Raw genomic sequence first — 20,779 nt, forward strand, 5'->3', positions numbered from 1 at the left:
AGCTGATAGCTGGAGAAGAAGCCCAGACAGGTGGGGCTGTGACGTGACGTCCTCTGAGCTCACCTGCCTCTGGTCACACAGGGTGACACTGGCCTGCCTGCATGTATAGGAAGGCTTCCTTGGCTCCCTCGTCCACTCACAGGAAAAGGCTTCCGAGCCCGCTGTGGGTCACTGGGAGGACTTAGAGCCTGCAGCTGTTGTTACAGGGCACCTTCAGATGCACCAGCTCCCCCGCTCCACCCCGGACCCAAAGCCCTGCCAGGCTCCAGCCGGAGACAAGCTCAGACACAGGCTGTCTGTCCCCACTGCCGCCTCCTGCACCAGACTCTTCTCCTCCTCTTCCCATGGGGAAGCCCTCCTCCCCCCCAGGGTTCCCCAGTGCGAGAAGCTCAGGTGCTGCCTCCATGGAGCCCCAAGCCGGCCCAGGGCGCTCTCTATTTGCCATCAGGGTGTGTCCCATGTCCGTCTAACAGGGAGGCTCCCAGCAAGCAGGTGGAGGTGGGCGGCCCAGCCAGGGCCTGGGCTACTCCTAGCTGACCAGCACACAGAGCCGCACAGCTAGCCTCTGCCCTTCTTTGCCTCTGCCTCCCACCCCTGCCTGCCAGGAAGCAGCCATGCCTTACCTGCACGGGCCCCCGGGGCTGCAGGCCCATCCTGTCCCCCAGAATGCCCGGACCACTCACTCCTCAGGCCAGAGCTTTGAGCAGCTGAGGCAGGGCTCCCTGCAGACGGGCAGCCTGTTTGAGGACGTGGACTTCCCTGCCAACAACACCTCCCTGTTCTACAGTGAGAGGTCCCAGGTCCCCTTTGAGTGGAAACGGCCAGGGGTGAGTGGGGTGAGGAGGGGGTACAGGGTTTTGTGGCTCAGCGGCCCAGAGGGAGGGTGTCAAGCTCCAGGGGAGGGAGAAGCAGGAGGGAGGGCTCCCTGCACGCCTGTGGCCCAGGGCTCTGTGGCGTGCGGGCAGGAGATGGTGTGTGGGCTAGGGTGGCTCAGCCTGGGCACCCCGGGTGTCTGGGTGCACCCCTCACCTCCTGATTTTCACTCCCACAGAGGCTGGGGACCCAGACAGAGGGGCTATGTGTGGGGAGCTACTGAAACCTTATCAAAAAGAGCCATCTCTGGGGTCTGGGGCTGGGGCTCAGTGGCAGAATGCTTGTCTAGCAGGTGTAAGGCTCTGGTTCCATCCTCAGCACCACATAACAATAAATTAATAAGCAGAGATATTGTGTGTCCTTCTACAACTAAAAAAGTGTATATATATATATATTATAAATATATATATATCATAAATATATATATATATATATATATAATAAATATATATATATTATATATATAATAAATATATATATTATATATATATATAAAATATATATTATATATATAATAAATATATATATATAATATATATAATATATATATATATTGCACATCTGTGTGACGTTTCCCCCAGAATTCAGGGGAATCGAGCAACCAGGGCCCGGGCATTCAGAGGGTGGCGCTGCAGATGTGGCGCACCTGTGGGCTACGGACACTCCATGTGGACAGATGTTCACGTTCAGCACATGCAGACTCCCAGAGCCTTTGCCCCTTCCCAGAAGGGCCAGAGTGGGGGCCACCCCACCTTGCAAGTCCGGGGGTGACAGGTCTCAAGAGGCGCCAGCTGGGGCTGGGCGCCATGTCAATATTTACAGTGCGGGTTAGTCAGGGCCCGCCTCCGACCTGGCGCCACGGCTGAGGCTCCTCTGGGCAGGTCCTGCCCTGGGAGCAGCTCCTGTGAGTGAGGAGGGACAGTGCAAGGGTGCCAGGCCTGGACGTGAGCCCCAAATGCCAGTCCCATACTACCCTGTGACCCTGAGCCTCAGTCTGCACACCTGTGGAATGGAGTGGCTTGGCCTAGACGGCTCCCTGCCCAGCACTCAGGACATTTTCAGTAAAGGGCAGCTGAGGTCATGTTAACCCCACTGCCATCTACAGATCTGGAGCACACTCGGATGGGGGAGCGAAGGGCCCCCGCACATATCTCCCCGTCTCCAACAGGAATGGCCACGCCTCGAGTAAACACAGCAATTCTAAAAAGCACACGCTGGAAACAGCTGGGCTCCTCAGGGCGGGACCCGCATGCACAGCTGTTATTCCTGAAGGGGTGGCCTGTGAGGTCAATTCCTGATGTGGGCAGAGTGGGATTCATGTGCATCATGCATTAGGTCACGTGTGTGCACATGTGAGCAGGCATGTGTGTGCATGTGTGGGTAGGGTTAGACCACGCCTTGCAGGAGGAAGGACACTTCCAGAGTAACCGAAGACAAAGAGTGGCCCTGAGGGCCTTGCCAGTCTGCAGTCTCTTGCTTCCGGCCCATGGCCCCTGAACAGCTGGGCACGGGGCTGCCCCAGACTTCGGGATGGGTGCATCTTTAACCGAGGGGTGGGAGTCCTTGGAGTCAGGATCCCCAGGGAAGGTGATGCCCCAGCCCAAGGGACTAGAGCCTGGTGTGGCCACTGCAGCCTTTTCTCCCTGGTGCCCAGCAGATACCAGTGCTGTCTAAAGGCACAGTGCAGGCGGCGGGGGGTGGGGGGGAGAAGAGCAGCCACCGCAGACCTCAGCTTTCTCTCCATGAAGGGGGACAATGATGGCCCCACCTCTGGGGTCACTGTGAGGACGCCAGTCAGTGTGGTAGAGTGCTGAGCCTCTACTCTGCACGGGACCAGCAGGTTTAGTGCCGCTGCCACTACTGCCAGTTCACGCCATCCTCCTTCCTCTCCCATTGGAGGTCCCGCCTTGCAGCCTGCAGAGGGGCTGGGTTACCTCTGGAACTGCCACCTTCTGCTCCCATCCCTACAGCAGGGCCACCGTCTCACCCAGGGACTTGGAGTCTCAGACTCAGCCCTGACGTCATCTCGGTTCTGTCCCCAGATCTGGGGAGGCCTTGCTCCACAGCCAGGACCCCAGTGCCTGCAGCCCCTCCACGGTACCCTGCCCTCTCCACTGGGACTGACAACTGTCCCCGTGCATGTTCAGGCCTCCTGTTGGCTGCCTGCCTGTGGCCTCGCTTCTCAGTGGGGCCTGCCGTCCTCTCCTGTGTATGCACCTGAGACTGTCCCCACCGTCCGCTCCAGTGACTGCCTCTACTGTCTGTTCCTGTTCCCACAAACACCTGCTTTCTGTCTGGAGCTCTGCAGTCTACCTTACAGATGACCATGGGATCAGGAGCCAGGCAACTCCACAGTCCTGAGGGGGTGTCCTGGGTGCCCGGTTCCCCAGAAGGCCACTGGGCTCTGCCTACTGTGCAGCCTCATTGGTGCGAACTCTCCAGGTGACACCGGCTCCCTACCCCAGCACGCCTTCTTGTCAAACAGAGCTGCGCTGCGGGGAGGGCAAGCACCTAGCCAGGGCAGCACTGGAGGGCAGTGGCAGGCAGGCTTGCCTTTAGCAGGGCCTGGGGATGCAGGGGCCAGGGAGCTGCCAGCCTCAACTTGGAGGGAAGCAATGAGCCAGGAGGCAGCAGCAGTGGCGGGGACATGGCGTGCCTCGTACAGATGCAGAGGGCCACCCCGGCCAGCCAGGACACAGACTCTGGGAGCTGCCCACTGCCTTTGGGCCAGTCCTCCCACACTGGAGAATGCGGTCCTTTGATGAAAAGACTACAGGGCTGCCTGGAGCCAAGGGAGGAATGCGAGGACGTGCGGGGCCTCACGGAGAAGGCTCTGGCCCCAGGCTGGTGTGCCCCTGCCAGGCCTTGAGTTTCTGGGGCATAGCACAGTCTTTTTCAGAAGTCCTCTTGGTAAGCTTGTGTGGGCATTTTGGAAAAGAATAAGACCATGCAGCCTTCCTGAGCCGCTCTGGGCCCACCATGGCAGCAGGCTAGCACAGGGCGCCACCAGCTTAGACCTCCACTCTGCTGGAAATGCCCTGGGATTAGCATGATCCCCACCCTCTGATTCCCTGGGACCTATGAGCAGAGAAGAAGCAGGGTCCTGGCAGGCTCGAGGTGGTGGGCTCAGGGTGGTCTCCAAGCAGCCGCACCTGGGGCTCCTGCAGGATGGGCTGAGGGGCTCCTGGCACTTCTGGCCTCCAAGCCTGGTCCTCCTCAGTCCTGGAGCCTGGAAGGAGGTGGATGGTCCCTTCGTCACCAGTACCACCCTTCTCTTGTCACCATGGGGTCTAGGACGTGCTCTTTGCCGTCCCCATCCCTACACAGCACCCACCACAATTGCTTGGGCCTCTTCACTGTCAGCTCCCCAGAGCCCCCTGGCCATCCCACCCCCTCCACCGGGCACTTGCCCCTGGTTCGTGGTCTGTCCCTGTGAGTGCGGAGACTCTTTCTTATCTATGCTGCAGTCTGGTGCCAGGGACAGATACTGGCACTGGGAGAAAGATGGGAAGTCGAGGCAGGCTGAGCGTTGAGGCATGGGCTTCGGTTGGGGAGAAGTGGGAGCCCTCCTGGCCCAGAGAGCAGTACTAGGAGGTCCCGCGCACTGGCCGCACCAGCCAAGCAGAACCACCCAGGTCTGCAGAACCACCAGGTCAGCAGAACCACCAAGGTCTGCAGAGCCACCAGGTCTGCTGCCCGGCGTCCCTTATTCACCCCAGAAAGAGTCGCAGTGGGCGGGAGGGGCCTGGAGGGTGCCCACCCTGGGGGCCAGGACCGCCAGGGTGCCAGGTGAGTCCATCTATCACTCCTGCTTCTGGGCTCCAGTCTCAGGACCTCATTCTCGTGGCCTTTTTTTATTGGTTCCTTTTAGTTACACATAACATTAGGATTCATTTTGACATAATGGCAAAAGCATGGACCATGATTTCCCCTAGTTCAGTCCCCAGAGCTTCCCCTGCCCTTCCTCCCCCTGCCCTGTTCCCATCTCCTGCTCTATGAACTTACGGCTTTTCACTCATATCTGTCTTTAGTCTTTAATCTTTAGAGGCTGTGGACGTACCAATGGTGGGGTCGCTGTCCGTGTGTGTACCCAGGAAGGTGCCGTCCCATCCTCCACTCTCCTATCCCACCCCCTCCCTTCATCCCCCTTCCTCTCCTCCTCTGATCTTTCTTCTATCCCCCACCCCACCCCCCTGACCTTATTTTGGGTCAGCTTCTGCATATTGGAGAAAGCATTTGGCCTTTGACTTTTGGGGACTGGCTTATTTCACTTAGCATGACATTTAAAATAGTTTCTCAACTGTATGGATTTTATGAAAATGCTTTCCAATGCTGTTTTTGTTTAATGTTTTATGTTTATCTTTTATATTATTCATACAAACATGAATGATCATATCAATATGGACATAATTAACAATTATAAAATATAATAACATGTAATATGCAATAAAAATACAGTGTACTTGGCTGAGATCGTATGCAAGGCTGCACATCCCTCTATGCACAGATTTGAATTTGACCTAAATGCTGGTCTGAAGAGAGCAGCTGGCAGGGCTGAGCTTGGTCTGGACACTGGCCTATGCAGCTAAACCTGTCGCCTCTGGGCAAGACCAGGAGTCCAGGGCCCTCAAAGGTGGCAAGGTTCACAGTGAGCAGTGCTCGCTACAGACCCTCCAGCCTCCACATAGGGTCATCCATGTGGGAGTCTATGGCAGAGGAGACTGTGGCAAGAGGCTGCTTTCCCTGGGGACAGGACATACCAGAGAGAAGCCCGGGCAGGGGACTTGGAGCCTTCCTCGGGCCGACCCCTCTGTGGGGTCCATTGCTGCCGTGCCCGCTCTCTCTTGCTGCCCACAGTGGTGGGCCTTACCTGACTCTCACTCCTCCAGGAAATCGTGGAGAAGCCTGAATTCATCCTGGGAGGGGCCACTAGGACAGACATCTGCCAGGGGGAGCTGGGTAAGTGGGGTCACACCCTGAGGGGCCTCCAGGGCAGGAGCAGCAGGGGTCCCCAGGATCTCCGCTCCCCTCTCCCTTCCCCCTGAGCTCACCCCCTGAGCTCCAGGCCCCTCGCACACCTGTTGGGCACACCTGCCATCCCTGGGCCCCACCCAGGAGTCCCCAGAGAGCAGCCCCTCCTGTACCTGACCTGTCCTGCCCTAGGAACACAGCTCCCTCCACGACACAGATGAAAACTGGGGCCAAGGGAACAAGCCACTGGCCCCATCCTGGAAGTGGCAGGTGGGCAGTCTGACTGTGGAGACCTGGCTCCTGCCATGGTGTCTCACTGGCCCATCCTGAGCCCCTCTCCCCAAAAGTACAGCTGGACCTGTGTGGCTGCAGCACGGGGTGTCTGCCCATGCTCCCACACGGCCACTGCATGCTGCCCACACGGACACTGCACACACGCAGCCGTGAGCTTAGGAAAGTGGGGCTGGGAGTCGTGGGGCTGGTGCCTGGAACCCCAGGGAGCACCCCCACCCCTGGGCTAGAGAAGGGCAGGCGGGGGCAGGGAGGGGCCAGAGGCACTGCTGGCCTCTGTCCTTGTTCAAAAGCACAGAGCTGTGGCCTGGGGGACTCCCCACAGCCTCTCTGGTGTTGCGTCTTGCCAGCTGCGGAGGAGGAGGAGGACGCAGGCTGACTGTGGCCCTCCTCGGCAGGGGACTGCTGGCTGCTGGCTGCCATCGCCTCCCTCACGCTCAATGAGAAGGCGCTGACCAGAGTGGTTCCCCAGGACCAGAGCTTTGGCCCTGGCTATGCCGGGATATTCCACTTCCAGGTGAGAGCAGCGGGGCCAGTGGGTGCCCTCTCAGGCCAGCAGGGTGCCGCTGCCCCACTGCACGCAGGAACAGCAGGCTGGAGCACCCTTGAGGGCGTGGCCTGGTGGCCCTCAGGGAAAGCATCCAGGGAAACTCTGGGGGCTGCAGACCTGGGCCACAGGTCAGGGGGTCCCAGAGGGGTCGCTGCTGGGAATTCCTTGAACTTTGAGCATAGAGGCCAGAGAAGCATCAACCTCTGTGGAGCTGGATTATTTCCCCTGAACGGAGGTTTGGAAATGTAAATTTGGAGACCTTGAGTGAGTTTAAATATAAAACCTGAGATTTGCCACCAAGGTGCCCGCGGGATCACCTGTGACCCACAGCGCAGCCTGCCACCAGGACTGTCCTGGCCTGCTCCCGGCCATCTCCGCTGTCCTCTGCCCGGGGTCCTTGCCCAGGGTCCAGCCCCATGCTAGTATGTCATGGGCCGGGCACTCAGGCAGCCTTTCCCGTGAGGCCAGCTTCTGCAGGTGTCCCTGGGGAGACAGCCACCAGGAGCCCAGGTGCAAGGCAGGGTGCCTCACAGTGCGGTGGCTCCTGCAGCCCTGTCCCTCCACCCCAAGGCCTGCTCTCTGAGGCACTCTTGGGCCTAGTGACAGAAACCTGGCAGGGTTTAAGGCAGACTGGCAGCAATGTGGGCAGCAGGTCCCCCACTGTGACAGTGGCAGGCTCCCCAAGCCTGGGGCACAGCCCCTCTGGGCCTGGGGAGCCCTCCCCTCCCCCACAGACCCGTCACACTGGCAGTCTCCCCTCTCCCACTTCTGTACACCACTATGCTGGCTTCGCAGTGCCCGCGCCTGGCCCTGCAGACCCTACAGCCCGTCAGGGTGGCAGCGGGCTGCTTGAACCTAACCAGGCCCTGCTCCCAGCACCAGCATCTGAGCCACTCCCCAGGGAACAGTGTCCTCCCCATCTCCCAGAACTCCATAGTCGGCAGGGCCCCCGTTTTCCCCTCGGGACTCTGAGGCCAGGGAGGGAAGTGGCTGACCAAAGTCACAAAGTAACGAGCATAAGCAGGACAGTCCTGAGCCTGGCCCTGGGCCTTGGGCTCCACGGGCCACCTCTGACACCCTGTGTGTGCCTATGGCCCTTGGACCTCCCTCTCCCTGTCCTTCTTCACTCCTCCTGTTCCCTATGACCCCTGGGCCTCCACCTTCCTGACCTCCTGCAGTGTTCCTTTGTCCCACAGCACAGCCACACTGTGGATGAGGGGACCAGTAGTACAACAGAGCTGGCCTCTGTCACCCATAGCCCCTCAAAGCCCTCTCTGTGCATGGCCACCCCTGAGCACTCCTCTCCCGTCCCCCAGCCCAGGGGAGCTGGCCTGGACATCAGCAGCACTGCACCCAAAGCCACAAATACCTGAGAGCCTCAGGGAGAAAGGACTGGGCATGAGTCCTGCTTGGCACGTGGCAGGACAGCCCCTAAGACACACGTGGCCTCAGCCAGACAGGGGGGCAGCCAAGTCCAGCTGGGGAGAAGCTGCCACAGGAGCGGCCCAGAGTGCCCTGGCAAAGAACCCTGGGACATGGCCCCCAGGCCACTGCCTGTGCTCCCTGTCACCTCCCTCACACTCGCTGCCAGCCCGAGGGGCGCAGCCCAGTACACCAGAAGGAGCCAGAGGAGGAGGTCCCTGTTCACACTAAGAAGCACAGAGGGGCAGCGGCGCCCAGCCTTGACTTGCTCCCGCCTCCCTGTCCCCTGTGAGCACACGGGCTGGCACATGTGCACTTAAACAAGCACTGTGTGCACACATTCACACCCCTGTACACTTGGACCCATGTCCACTACACCCACACCCCCACGTCCACACCTGGCCCCCTGACTCCCCTGCTGCTCTTGGCTCTGCTCTGGGCCCCACCAAGGCACAGTCTTGGGCTCCACCAGGGAGCCAGCAGGGAACTGAGGAGCAAGGGATGTGGAGCCAGACCCCAAGCTGGGCGGGAGGGCAGAGGCTGCCTGGGCAGGGGCAGAGTGCTGCCCTCTCCTGCCAAAGCAGACTGCGCAGGAGAGTTCAGAGCACCGAGGCAGCCAGAGGCCACCAGAGGCCACCAGCAACTGCCACCCACTGCTGGGGGTGACACTGGTCCTGCTGCTGGTGTCCGTGCAGGGTTGAAGGCCCAGCATGTGGCCTATGGACTCAGGTGGCCCCTCCTGGAGCCCAGGGACTCTGGAGATGAGTGTGCAGCTTGCTCAGAGGGGGCTACAGGCGAGCATTTGCTGGTGGCCCCCTGACTCTCCCGCTGCTCCTGGCTCTACTCTGGGCTCCAGTTCTGGCAGCACAGCGAGTGGCTGGATGTGGTGATCGACGACCGCCTGCCCACCTTCCGTGGCCGCCTGGTCTTCCTCCACTCTGCCGACCACACCGAGTTCTGGAGCGCCCTGCTGGAGAAGGCCTATGCAAAGTGAGTCCCTGCGGGAAGGCCAGCGGAGGGGCCATGTGTGAGGCTCGGGAGGGGATGGGGCTGGACAAGGAGTCACAGGAGCAGGCTTCCTGCTGAGGCCCAATGTACCTGGGGCCCAGGTCCACTCTGGGCACATGGCCACACCTGCCCCTGGGTCTCCCTGAGGGGTGGAGGTGGACTTCAGGAGAGCTGGCGGGAGTGGACCTGGGAGAGCTGGGGGAACTTCAGGCTGTGCTGATGCTTGCGGCTCTTCAGACCCCCCCAGACATGCCTGGGCTGCTTCCCACCTGGGCAGGGACCCAGCGTCCACACAGGATGTGCTTTTCCTTTGCTTGTTAAAAATGGTAGGGGCAGAGCTGGAGGCTCTTTGCTGTGCCGATTTCCCTGGAGATGGCTCATGACATGTGATCAGGTCACGGGGTCAGGGTGCCACTGTGTCTAGTCTTGGGGGTCCTCCCTGTGAGGGTCTTAGGAAGAAGTTCCATCTGCTGAGCTCGATAAGCTCCCACGTCTGATGTTCCTGGTAAGATTTCAGTTGGCCCCTGGGCTCTGTCCACATGGAGTCACTCGGGGGCCAAGTGCTGCACTGCTTTGCAAAGTGGACTGGACACTAAGAGCAAGGCCTGGCCTCTGCAGCGCAGTTCTGTGCATCAGGGAGTCACGGCCCAGAGGAGCCTAAGGAGAGGTGAGGACAGCGGCCATGGGTCCTGCAGGGAGCCTGACACAGGAAACAGACATGGGGTGAAGGTGCAGGGCCCTGGAACCTAAGGCCAGCATGAGCTCAGTCGCCCTCACAGGTGTGCCCATGCCAATGCAGGATGCCACCCAGAGGAAACCTGGGGGCAGGGTGTAGGGATGCGACTCTTCTGGCATTTCTATGAACCAGAACTGCTCTGCTGGGGTTATCTCGGCCTTCATGCAGAGAAAAAGCAAGCACAGCTTTAGGAGAGGCCTAGGCAACTGGCCATGGTCATTCTGCCTGTTGGGGAGCTGGGTCTGGAGCCCTGACCACCTGGGGAGTCCTGTGCCACCCGCCCACTGCTGCCCCAGGGACCAGGATCGCGGCCTCCTCCAGCCAAGCAAAACTGCTCCCACCCCCCTTGTCCCCGTCCACCTGCCCACAGCCACCTGGCCCTGCTGCCCTCGCAGGCTGAACGGGAGCTATGAAGCGCTGAAGGGGGGCAGCACCCTGGAGGCCATGGAGGACTTCACCGGGGGTGTGGCGGAGACCTTCCTGACCAGAGAGGCCCCACAGGACTTCTACACCATCCTGGGGAAGGCCCTGAAGCGCGGCTCCCTGCTCGGCTGCTCCATGGATGTGAGTAGGGGCTGCCCTCACTCAGAGCATGGGGTCTCCACCAGGGGCCCTGGCTCCTCAAGAGGGTGTGTAACCATGGTGGGAGTGCCGGTGCTTATCTCTTCAGCGATACTCAGGCTGCTGCTTAGCTTTCCTGATTAGGTTAGAAGCATTTGGCTGTTGGGGCACCGTGAGCAGCCCGCATCTCCTGCTTGGCCTCCTGGCCCTGGCCAGCCCACCCCTCAGCCCTCTGACCCTGCAGACGGGTACACACCCACACACAGGCTGGCTTGATTTCACTGATGGGGCATCTGCCCGTGCAGCTTTCTGAAGCTTGCTGCCTCCTACACACACTAGGAAGAGAGCCCTTCGCACTGACAGGAAGACACCTAGTAGCACTTTTCTAATTTCTCTGTACGCACAGACGCACACACAGGGCAATGTCGTCTGATGGTTTCTGGGAATTCATCCCTTCTCTCTTGGATTAAACTCGGGGATTTTTTCCTAATTAATTAGCCATTTCCTCTGCACATTCATGTTTGGGGCACAGGGACACACATTTCCCGTACCTGGCAGCATCTCTTTGGTACGTGCAATGGTGCCTCCTGCCTCAGGACTCATGGCCAGGACTCGTGGCCACCTTCTCCCTGGGGGCAGGAAAGTGAGCTTCTCCTTTCTGGGGAGGAGGGCCTCTGTGCCCTGGGAGAGTGTGCCTGGCTGTGCCCTAGTTAGTGGGGTCTGCACACCCAGTTCATGCAGCAAGGGGAGCAGGACAGGCAGCATGAGCTCAGTGGTATGGGGCTGGGGCTGGCCTGGTGGGGAAACCTCAGCTCAGATGAGGGTCTGACGCTGTTCTTCTCATTTCAGATCAGAAATGCTGCAGAATCCGAAGCCCGGACGCCTTTCGGTCTCATTAAGGGTCACGCCTACACCATCACGGGGCTTGACCAGGTGGGCAGGACCAGGAAGCGCCTCAGCCCTTCCTTATTGCACTGCAGTTCAGTTGCCTTCCGGGCCTTCAGAGTTCCCGCACCCAGAGAAGGCAGACGAGGTCATAGCAGCGAGTCCCCCATGGCACCACGCGTCAGCCAGTGGGGGGCCTGGGCCGCGTCTGAGTCTGTTTTTTCTTATCTGCTATTGCTTCCCAAATCTACACTAGAGGGTTTCCTGGGGTGTAAGACCACAGGAGAGTAAGGACGTGCATGGCCAGGTGCTTCAGGAACTGGCCCGATCATTGTGAGCCGCAGAGTCCCACAATTAGCCGTCCAAGTTGGAGATGCTGGGAGGCCACCGCCTGGCTCCTGGGCAGTCAGAATGGGGCCTGGCACAGGGGAGCTGCGCGACCTCCCAGGCCCCAGGCAGGAAGCAGTGTCCTGGCCCCGCAGCCTGGGAGCACTCCCTCCTCTGCCCCTCCTCTGCCCTGCTCAGGGCTTCTGCAGAGGCCTGAGGCCCCGACACAGGGAGGGATCCCTGCTCTGCTCAGTCTACCAGTTAAATTCCACTCATCCAGGGACACCCTCACAGGCACAACCAGGACAATCTCCTAAAGCAGTTGAGTAAGTGGAGGAGAGGGAGGAAACGGAAGAGGGAAAGACGGGAAACCAAGGGCTCCACCCCCGGCTCAAGTGCAGCGAAGTCCAGGGTCCTGCCTGGCCCACCCCTGCAGCTGGGCATCTCTGCTCCCTTCTGGGGCCGTCACATCCTGGTAACACACCACGAATGCGTGGCTGGAGCGTGGAGGAAGGCCCTTCTGTGATGTGAGCTGTGGGAGACCCCAGGGGATCCTCTGCTGATTTCCAGCTTGAGCTGGTCCTTGTGTCCACCTGCCCCTCGAGTAGGCATGTGGTTGTTCTACACATTATTCCAAGCAGAGGTCTCCCTCATCCTGCTCACAGGTTCTGCTTCCTCTCCACCAACAAGGGGCCTGCTTGCTCTGAAGCACCTCAGATCAGGGAGCTCCTGAGTGGTTCCCATAGGCCGCACCAGGCGCTCTGAGAGCTGATATTGCTGGGAGATGTTGACCAGAGCAGGACAGCTCTGGTGGCTGGGGTCTCCACTGTGGATGAGCAGAGGTCCGTCCGCCATGCTCTCCCTCCAAGACCCAAGGCCTTGGCCCCACTCCCTGCCACAGCAGTGCTGGAGGGCCTGGTGCAAGAATCCCCTGGAACAGCAGGTTCCTTCCTGTGACCCAGGGCAGAGCCCAGGAAAAGGAATCTGGCCTTCCTTTGCTGCATTCCCAGCCTGTGGCCCTGTGGTCCTGTCACCTCCTGGGGCTCTTCGAGCTCATCTGAGGATGCTCTATGCCACCCAGGTGCTGAGGGAACCCAGAAAGCCACGATGCAGGGTTCTGTGCCAGAGGAAGCTTCCAGCTTCGTGTTGATAGGGAGTCACTGTCCAGAGGAGGTGTGGCCATTCGCGGGGACTACTAGGCCCTCACTGGAGAGGCTACCGCCTGTTTTCAATAGGAATTCGGAAATTCCGCAAGCTGGTTACGGATGGATGAGTCCGCGGAGAGGGGCCCAAGCCCACGATGAACACAGCCAACCTCCGGTCTTCTCACCTCCCACCTCCCTGATGCTTCTCCCTTCTAGGTAGACTTCCGGGGCCAGAAAATCGAGCTCATCCGAGTCCGGAACCCCTGGGGCCAGGTCGAGTGGAATGGGCCGTGGAGCGACAGGTCAGACACAGCACAGGTGGCTTGGGCTGCTGTGGACTGGGCACCGCCAGGGTAAGGAGGGGGCTGTTGTGTTTGGAGTCGTGCCAGGGTCACAGATCCCACAGGCCACTCGGAGCCTCAGCCTGAGTTTGGAGGGTGGTGGGCAGCTGCTCCCCACCAGCTCTCCCGAGTCTTCCTGCCTGTGGGTCGGGTGTGCCCACCTCACAGAGCCTGGCCTGACCTCTTCAAGGCTATGCAAAGGAGGGCTTGTTATGAATGGCAGCCTTGGGCAAAGGAGGAGTAGAGGTCACTCTTGCTCCTGGCACCAGCAGGCTGGAGGCCACGCTGAGCTGGGGCTTTTGTAGGATCCTCTGCCCCCGCCCCCCGCGGCCACTCACCTCCTTGCCGTTTTCCACTGTGTCTACTGAGCAGGCCCCAGTGGCCAGGTCCTTCCCTCAGCAGCCTTTGGACATGCACTTCCACATTTGGGGACCTGAGGCCAGTGAGCCTCTGCATCCTGGGTGCATTTCTGGGGCCAGTGAGAATTCACTTGGCAGGGCAGCCGCACAAGCCAGCATGGCTCCTGGGAGGACCCTCCTGGCTGACTCCACCCTGTTGCTCCTAGCTCCCCCGAGTGGCAGTCCGTGGGCCTGGCTGACCAGAAGCGCCTGTGTCATGCTGCTCTGGACGACGGGGAGTTCTGGTACAGCTCATCCACTTCTGTTTCTGTTGTTGAGTGTGTGACAGGTGTTGAGTGTGTGACAGGTGTTGAGTGTGTGACACGGCCTGGGCGAGGACCACCACCTCTCCCTTCTCTCTCTCTCTCTCTCTCTCTCTCTCTCTCTCTCCTTTACTCTCTCTCCCCTCCTCCTAGCTCTCCTCCTCCTCCTTCTCGTCCTCCTCTTCCTCCTCCTTCTTCTTCTCTCTCTCTCCTCTTCTCTCTTTTCTTTCTCTCCTTTTCTTCCTCCTCCTCTCTCCTCCTCTCTTCTCTCTCTCCTCCTCTCTCTTCTCTCTCTCCTCCTCCTCCTTCTCCTCTCCTTCTTCTTTTCTCTCTCCTCTCTTTTCTCTCTCTCCTTTTCCTCCTCCTCTCTCTTCTCTCTCCTCCTCTCTTCTCTCTCCTCCTCTCTTTTCTCTCTCCTCCTCTCTCTTCCTGTCTCNCTCTCTTCTCTCTCTCTCTCTCCTCCTCTCTCTCTTCTCTTCTCTCTCTCTCTCTCTCTCTCTCTCTCTCTCTCTCTCTCTCTCTCTCTCTCTCTCTCTCTCTCTCTCTCTCTCTCTCTCTCTCTCTTCTCTCTCTCTCTCTCTCTCTCTCTCTCTCTCTCTCTCTCTCACACACACACACACACACACACATACACACACACACACACACACACACACACCATGGCCCCCAGGCTAGCAGGGAATCTAATCTCAGTGACATTTGGGTGGGGACCCTCCCACCTCCAGACCCTCCCACCTCCATGTCTCTTTATGAGTCTCTGGAGAATCGATGTCATCCAGAAAGCTGGGCAGAGCCTCTGGTGTGCAGCCAGCACCCTCCTCTGACCTCTGCTGCCCCAGTCGGCTTGGCTGAGTTTGAGGACAGGCAGCATGGCCCAGCACCTTGCTGGCCGAGACCTGAGCCAGGAGGTTGCCCCCAGCTCATCCCTGGAATCCAGGCCAAGAGGGAGGCGCTTCCTCCTGCCAGCCTTTGCAGCTCTGTCGCCTGGCGATGGACCCTCTCTGGCCCCATGTCCTCCTGTGTGGGATCTGGAAGCCCACCCTGTGGCTTCCGGCCTGCTCCCTGCATGCTCCCGCGTGGGCCCTTGCATGAGTTCATCCCTCTTCCCACACCTTGTGAACCCCAAGCCAAGACCACGACAGCAAACCCCCAGCTTCCCTTCTTTCCTGCCCAGGCGCATGGGCCCTGTCCTGCCTCCTGTGTTTGCAGTTGTCTTGGGAAGCAGCCTCTCCAGGTGGTTCTTGCACTAGAGAGGCCTCCAGCTTGCCTGGCGACCTGGGTAGGACATGGCCTCTCCGCTCAGTAGCTTGAGGTGTGGGCACAGTGCTCTAGGACCCGAGGCCCTCTTGTGGGCTTCTTGGCAAGGTCCCGTCCTGTCCCCTCCTCCCTGCCCTGCTAGCCCTGACACCCTTGGCTCAGCCTCTCAGAGAGGCCACTCGGCCTGCCCTCCAGAGCCTCCCTCCCACATGGCTCTGTCCCACCTTCCCTATCCCTTTCATGTTCACCCTCAACCATCAGGACCTCCGGGCTCTGCCTTCAGATCATGCCTCCCTGTGGCCACCAGCTGGACTGGGCACCCCCTTCTCTTGCCATGACTTCCCAGCTGGCCGGTCAGCTTCACCTGTGTCCCTAAGGTCTGCTCCACACAGCAGCGGTGGACCGGGTTACTCTGCTCCACACCCTCCAAAGGCTTCCCCGTCCCCAGAGTCAAAGCCACGCCCCCTGCTGACCCAATGCCCACGACCTTGCTCTTCGCCTGCCTGGACCCCAGCAGCTGCTCCCCACAGGCCTGCTTTCCATCTCCTCTTGAAGGGCGCCTGGTCCTGAGGCTCCCAGCTCCCGAGGAGGGACACCCCACCCCATGCTGCATGTGGCCCCACCATGGCCCATCACGCCGTGTGACTGTCTTTTTCTCCTTTTTGAATCTTCACTTTTGTCTGTGTTCAGTCCCCAGTTGAGCCTCCCTGCCCTGGAGGACGGGAGCTGGATGGTTGGAGGGAAGGATGGTGGGCTGCCACTGCCCTCCCTCACCCGCCTGACCCTCTGTGTGCAGGATGGCCTTCCAGGACTTCAGGGCCCACTTCGACAAGGTGGAGGTCTGCAACCTCAGCCCCGATGCACTGCAAGAAGACGCGCTGCACAGGTGGGAAGTGGCCGTGCACCAGGGCAGCTGGGTCCGCGGCTCCACCGCAGGGGGCTGCCGCAACTTCCTGGGTGCGTGGCCTCCCTGTCATTCTCTCTTCCATTTCCAAGAGTCCAGTCCATCCTGGGGACATCAAAGGGCCAGGGCAGGACCCCAGAGAAAGCTGGAAGTGGGTAGTTGGTCTGCAGGACCCCAGGGAGACCTGGACATGAGGGCTTGGTAGAAAGCTGGACAAGAAGTACTCATGGAAGCACCCTCTTCTGCCACTTGGGCCATTTTCCAGTATAAGAGACAGATCACCGCTGGCCAGATCGGCTGTAAAGAGGGCTCACCGCCCTGCTGGCCTGACAGTGCCGGGCAGCAACAAGATGGGCTTGGGGCGCAGCTCAGCTTGGCCCTCTCCCCTGGGCTTCTTCCCTCTGTCTGGCCGTCTTCGTGAGCAGGGGCAGGGGCTTGCCTCAGCATCAGGCCTTCCACAGGCCTCACACGCACTGCGAGGTAGCCTCAGAGCCCTGACCCCCTAACTCCTCAGCCCCATGGTGCCGGGGCACTGAGCACTGCTCAGCTTTGCTCCAATTCTCTGCGGCAAAAGGGATTGCCAGAGACTGGAGTTCATCCCTGGGTTGGGGACGAGGTCAGTCCTACCCAAAGTGCACAATCAATAAAAAGAGGCAGGAGGATGACCCCAGGCCAACGCAGGCCCCCCTGAAATTCCGAGTGGGAAACATAGGGTGGAGCAAACTTCAGCAGGCTAGACCCGGAGGAAGACCCTGGAAGGCTGAGAAGTGGCTCAGAAGGTGGCAGGAAAGGGAGGCCCCAGGAAGCAGGGCCGGAGAGCTGATGGGAAAACCTCAAGTTGGGAGGACTTGGGAGGGGAGGGGAGTGGAGTGCACTTTGCTTTTTTGTTTTGTCCCCTTAAGGAAGGGGCAGTAATCCTTCTCTTTCAAATGGCAGATACCTTTTGGACCAATCCACAGATAAAACTGTCCCTGACTGAGAAAGACGAGGGGCAGGAGGAATGTACTTTGCTTGTAGCCCTGATGCAGAAAGATCGAAGGAAGCTCAAGAGGTTTGGCGCTGACACGCTGACCATCGGCTATGCCATTTACCAGGTGGGGAGCAAGGCCACACTCGGGTCCCATTAGGCTTCTGCATTCCCAGCTCTTTCTCAGTTTTGTGCCAGAGATTGTAACCCATACCAAACTCTGCCTGAGGAGCAAGGCCAGCCTCAGAGAGCCCCCTCCTCCTCCTACAGAGCCCTGGCAATGACGAACACCTGGACAAAGACTTCTTCAGGTACCATGCCTCCCTGGCTAGAAGCAAGACGTTCATCAACCTGAGGGAAGTCTCTGACCGCTTCCGGCTGCCCCCGGGGGAGTACATCCTGGTCCCCAGCACCTTTGAGCCCCATCAGGAGGCTGACTTCTGTCTGAGAATCTTTTCGGAGAAGAAAGCCATTAGCCGGTGAGGAGCAGAGGCGGACCCCAGGCCCCTTCCTCTAGCATCCAGGCACTGGGGCCACCAGGATTGCGAAGCCGGGCCCTTTCCATCCCCCTGGGAATCGAGGCTTTTCAGCCCTTCTCTTCCCTCCCCAGGCAGACCTGCCAGTCTCCCTCCCAGCTGCCAGTCCTACCCCCAAGGCCCTCTTGGCAAGACCTTGGTTTTCTCAGACCCTGGAGTGGAGGCACACTTAGGGATGCTAGACTCCCACCCACAATGAAGAGGACTGTCCCCTTACCAGACTGGCGGGTTCCCTCAGCTCCAGTTTAAAGATGCTGGCCAGTCTGAACTGTCTTACACTCCGCCACGCGTCTTCACAGTATCCTGGTGAAGCTCGTATCCGTTACTTCTAGGGATAAGCTTCCCATGACCGCCCTGTGCTGGTTGCTCTGTGGCAGAGGGGAAGTGGCTTGAGAGGCAATGACCCATTTCCTGAACCAGCGAAGCTGTTCTAGAGATTGTAGCAAAGTCTGCCTCCATATTTTAAGCTGGAAAATTCCCCAGGAAGGGACCAACCTGTGTAGAGGTAGAGAAAAGGCAGTGGACGCCGGGCTGCTCTGGCCTTGCGCACAGTGAGGCCGAATCCGAGGGCCGACCAGTGGGCTTCCTCCCAGCTCTGAGGCCTGTGTTCTCCTGGGATGGCTGGTGTGTCCTTGGGAGTGCTGCAGGTCTGGATGTGTAAGACCTGATTCCTCCAACTGTCCCAGCATTGGCAGGAGCCAGGACAAGGCTGCCCCTCCTCTTAGTATCACAGCTGTCCAAACACTGAGGGCCCAGGATGAGAACAGCAAGAGTGACAGTTGCCACCTTTCTTCCTCTTTTCCCCAAACACAAGTGACACACATGACCAGGACTGGGAGTGTGGCATGCAGGCTCAGGTGGCTCTTGGTCTTGACTCCAGGACTCATCCTGTTGAAGTCCTTCCCAGCTGAGTGACAGGTCTCAGCGTCTCTCCTCTGGAGATGCAGAGTTTCCCGCATAGTGTGCAGAGAGCCTGCTCCGCTCCACATGCCACCTCCACCACCCTCATTGGAGGATACCAGGGGATCAGGGAGCACATCAGGGTTAACTCTGTTACCTGCAGAGCCCAGGATTTGCAGGGTGTCCTTGGATGAGGGCAGCCAAGGGGAGGGTCTGAGTGATGGGGGTGGCGTGTCCATGCATGGGGTCTGCAAATCCTGCAGGACATAAGGGCAGTGAGCCAGGAGGGCTTCCTGCAGCTCAGCAGATGGCACATGAGGGTCCCCCATGAAACACACAGTGGAGGCACTGTGCTCTCTGCCCCTACAGGGACCTGGATGGCACCGTGGACATCAACCTTCCTGAGGTGAGTGCACCCCTGGCTAGGGAGGGTGGGACTCGGTGGGAGGCTGAGGGCCTTCCTCTGACCACGGTGCCACCTTGAGCTCATGTCCAGGCCGTGGGGTCAGTGCCTATGCTTGACTGACCTGCAGGCTGAGCCTGGGTCCTCTGTCCCTCACACAGACAGGACTGCCAAGGTGAGACAGGTTGTGGATGTCCTCTTTCTCTGGGATTCCACCTCCGTGGAGAGGCACCTGCCTCCTGTGAGGGGGCAAAATGAATGCATTTTAATAAAAATAATAAAAAGAAACCAAGCAAATGGGTAGGTCCTCTCTGTGGACTCAAGGACACGAGTCCTCCCACTCTCTGAGTGTTGGGAGGAGGGTCCATTTCATCCCGTCCAAGGGCCATGAGACCTTCAGGAGGCACCAGGGTGTGGTGCTCTAAGAGGAGACCTGCAGCTCCATGCTGGGAACAGATGTGAGGCAGCGGGAATCGGGGCCAGGGCTGAGATGAGTATGACTGCTGGGCCTGCCCCTCTCTGCACATGGGGCTGAAGGGAGGCACTGGCCCTGATGGTCTCTCCGGGATGGGGCCACTCATGCTGGAGTTCATCCCCCACATCGACACCAAGTCGCTCCTCACCCGGGAAATCAGAGCTACGGAGCTACACCCCACCCAGGCCCCTGCACAGAAGGACGCCCTGCAGCCTGAGCACCCTGAGGAAAGTCACCTGGACAGGCAGGGCACTGACCGGTTGCTTTGTGCTCTGCTGATTCCTATTCCTGCTCAAGCTGCCACACCACACAGAGCCGCTCTGGTCCACAGGGTGCTAGGGATCTGTCCACAGCGGGCTAGGGATCTATCCACAGAGTGTAGAGACCATTCCTAAAGGCCAGCAGATCTTTAGACTCCATTCGTGATGGTCTGCCTCCTGGAGTCTGAGACAGAAGGGTGCAATGAGTCTAGCTAACCAGGTCCTCCCAGACTCCTCGTCCTCATCTTGAGGACTTCCTCTAGAGGCTCCCTGAGCCCTTGAGGCTGCTGCTCCGTGGGCAGCAGCTGGTGCACACTGTGTCCATGGTGACTGCTGGCACATGAGGGTCCTCGAAGTCCTGGCTTGTCCCTTGGGGCAGCACTGTGTCCATTCCAGGGCTTTTCTTTCCTGTGTTTCTTTGGGAGAGCAATACCAAGTTTCTCTCCTGCGGGTCCTTCTGTGCCCACCTCTGGCTATTTTTTCAGCCCTCACAGCCAAAGCCACCTGAACAGGAGACAGAGGAGGAGCAGCAGTTCCGGGCCCTGTTCCAAAGAATCGCCGGCAAGGTAGGGTGCACCTGACCAAGGCCTGGCCTCTTCCCAGCAGAGGGTGTTGGTCATGGGGTTTGACAGTGGTGTCTCCCTGAGGCCTCGAGGGGCTTGTTGCAAAGTGACCCCAGCCCTGGTCAGTAGATGCCCAGAAACAGCCTGTCCACACACCTGGCACCATTGCTCCATGGGGCAGCAGGGCCCATGGTGGCTCAGAACTGGCCCAGAGGTCTCTTGTGGCAGATTGGGGAAGGCTTGAAGAGGAGGGGTCTCTGAACTCTTCTGCCCTGAAATCACTGCCATTAAAATGCTCTGTGTTCTGCTCTGTGCTGTCCAGGGAGGCACACTGCAAACTGCGTGCCCAGGAGAGAGTCCCTTGGTGCAAAGCATTTCCATCCATTAACACCAGAGGGTGTCCAGGATTGGCAGCCAGGGCCAGGCTTAGGCCACCGAGGAAGGACTCCTGTCCTCAGTGCTGCCCTCATCCTCAGCCCTGTTGCTCAGCTTCCTTGCTGGGCTCATGGCCTCCTGGAGGCCTGGGAAAAGCCTCCTGGCCCCAGGATTGTCCTTCCTCTCAGGGGAAATGGCCCAGCCCATTGTGTAGCCTGGTGAACTGATGTGTGTGGAGGTGCCGATGACATCAGTAATCTCTGCTTCCCCTGCCTGGGGCCCCTGGTGTGAAAGGAGCTGGCTGGTAGCCTGACCTGAAGCTGGGGTATCTAGTGCTGGACTGGGGCCTTGCAGTAGCCAAGCAGGGT

The 20,779-nt window shown here is 59.3% G+C and overlaps 1 protein-coding gene across 1 annotated transcript in view; it reads left to right on the forward strand.

Annotated features, from left to right (window-relative positions):
- Nucleotides 1-614: 614 nt before the first annotated feature.
- Nucleotides 615-20,779, forward strand: part of Capn9 (calpain 9) — a 29,213-nt gene continuing 9,048 nt past the window's right edge. Inside the window, exons 1-13 of the mRNA XM_015504375.2 lie at nucleotides 615-827; nucleotides 5,763-5,832; nucleotides 6,534-6,652; nucleotides 8,964-9,097; nucleotides 10,247-10,415; nucleotides 11,262-11,345; nucleotides 12,986-13,071; nucleotides 13,676-13,753; nucleotides 15,825-15,985; nucleotides 16,869-17,026; nucleotides 17,170-17,378; nucleotides 18,705-18,741; nucleotides 19,959-20,039. Of these exons, the coding sequence (XP_015359861.1) occupies nucleotides 615-827; nucleotides 5,763-5,832; nucleotides 6,534-6,652; nucleotides 8,964-9,097; nucleotides 10,247-10,415; nucleotides 11,262-11,345; nucleotides 12,986-13,071; nucleotides 13,676-13,753; nucleotides 15,825-15,985; nucleotides 16,869-17,026; nucleotides 17,170-17,378; nucleotides 18,705-18,741; nucleotides 19,959-20,039 (1,599 nt within the window). The remainder of the gene's footprint in view (nucleotides 828-5,762; nucleotides 5,833-6,533; nucleotides 6,653-8,963; nucleotides 9,098-10,246; nucleotides 10,416-11,261; nucleotides 11,346-12,985; nucleotides 13,072-13,675; nucleotides 13,754-15,824; nucleotides 15,986-16,868; nucleotides 17,027-17,169; nucleotides 17,379-18,704; nucleotides 18,742-19,958; nucleotides 20,040-20,779) is intronic.

The sequence above is a fragment of the Marmota marmota genome, unplaced genomic scaffold (genome assembly GCF_001458135.2).
Source record: "Marmota marmota marmota unplaced genomic scaffold, marMar, whole genome shotgun sequence".
In the NCBI taxonomy this organism is placed as follows: domain Eukaryota; kingdom Metazoa; phylum Chordata; class Mammalia; order Rodentia; family Sciuridae; genus Marmota; species Marmota marmota.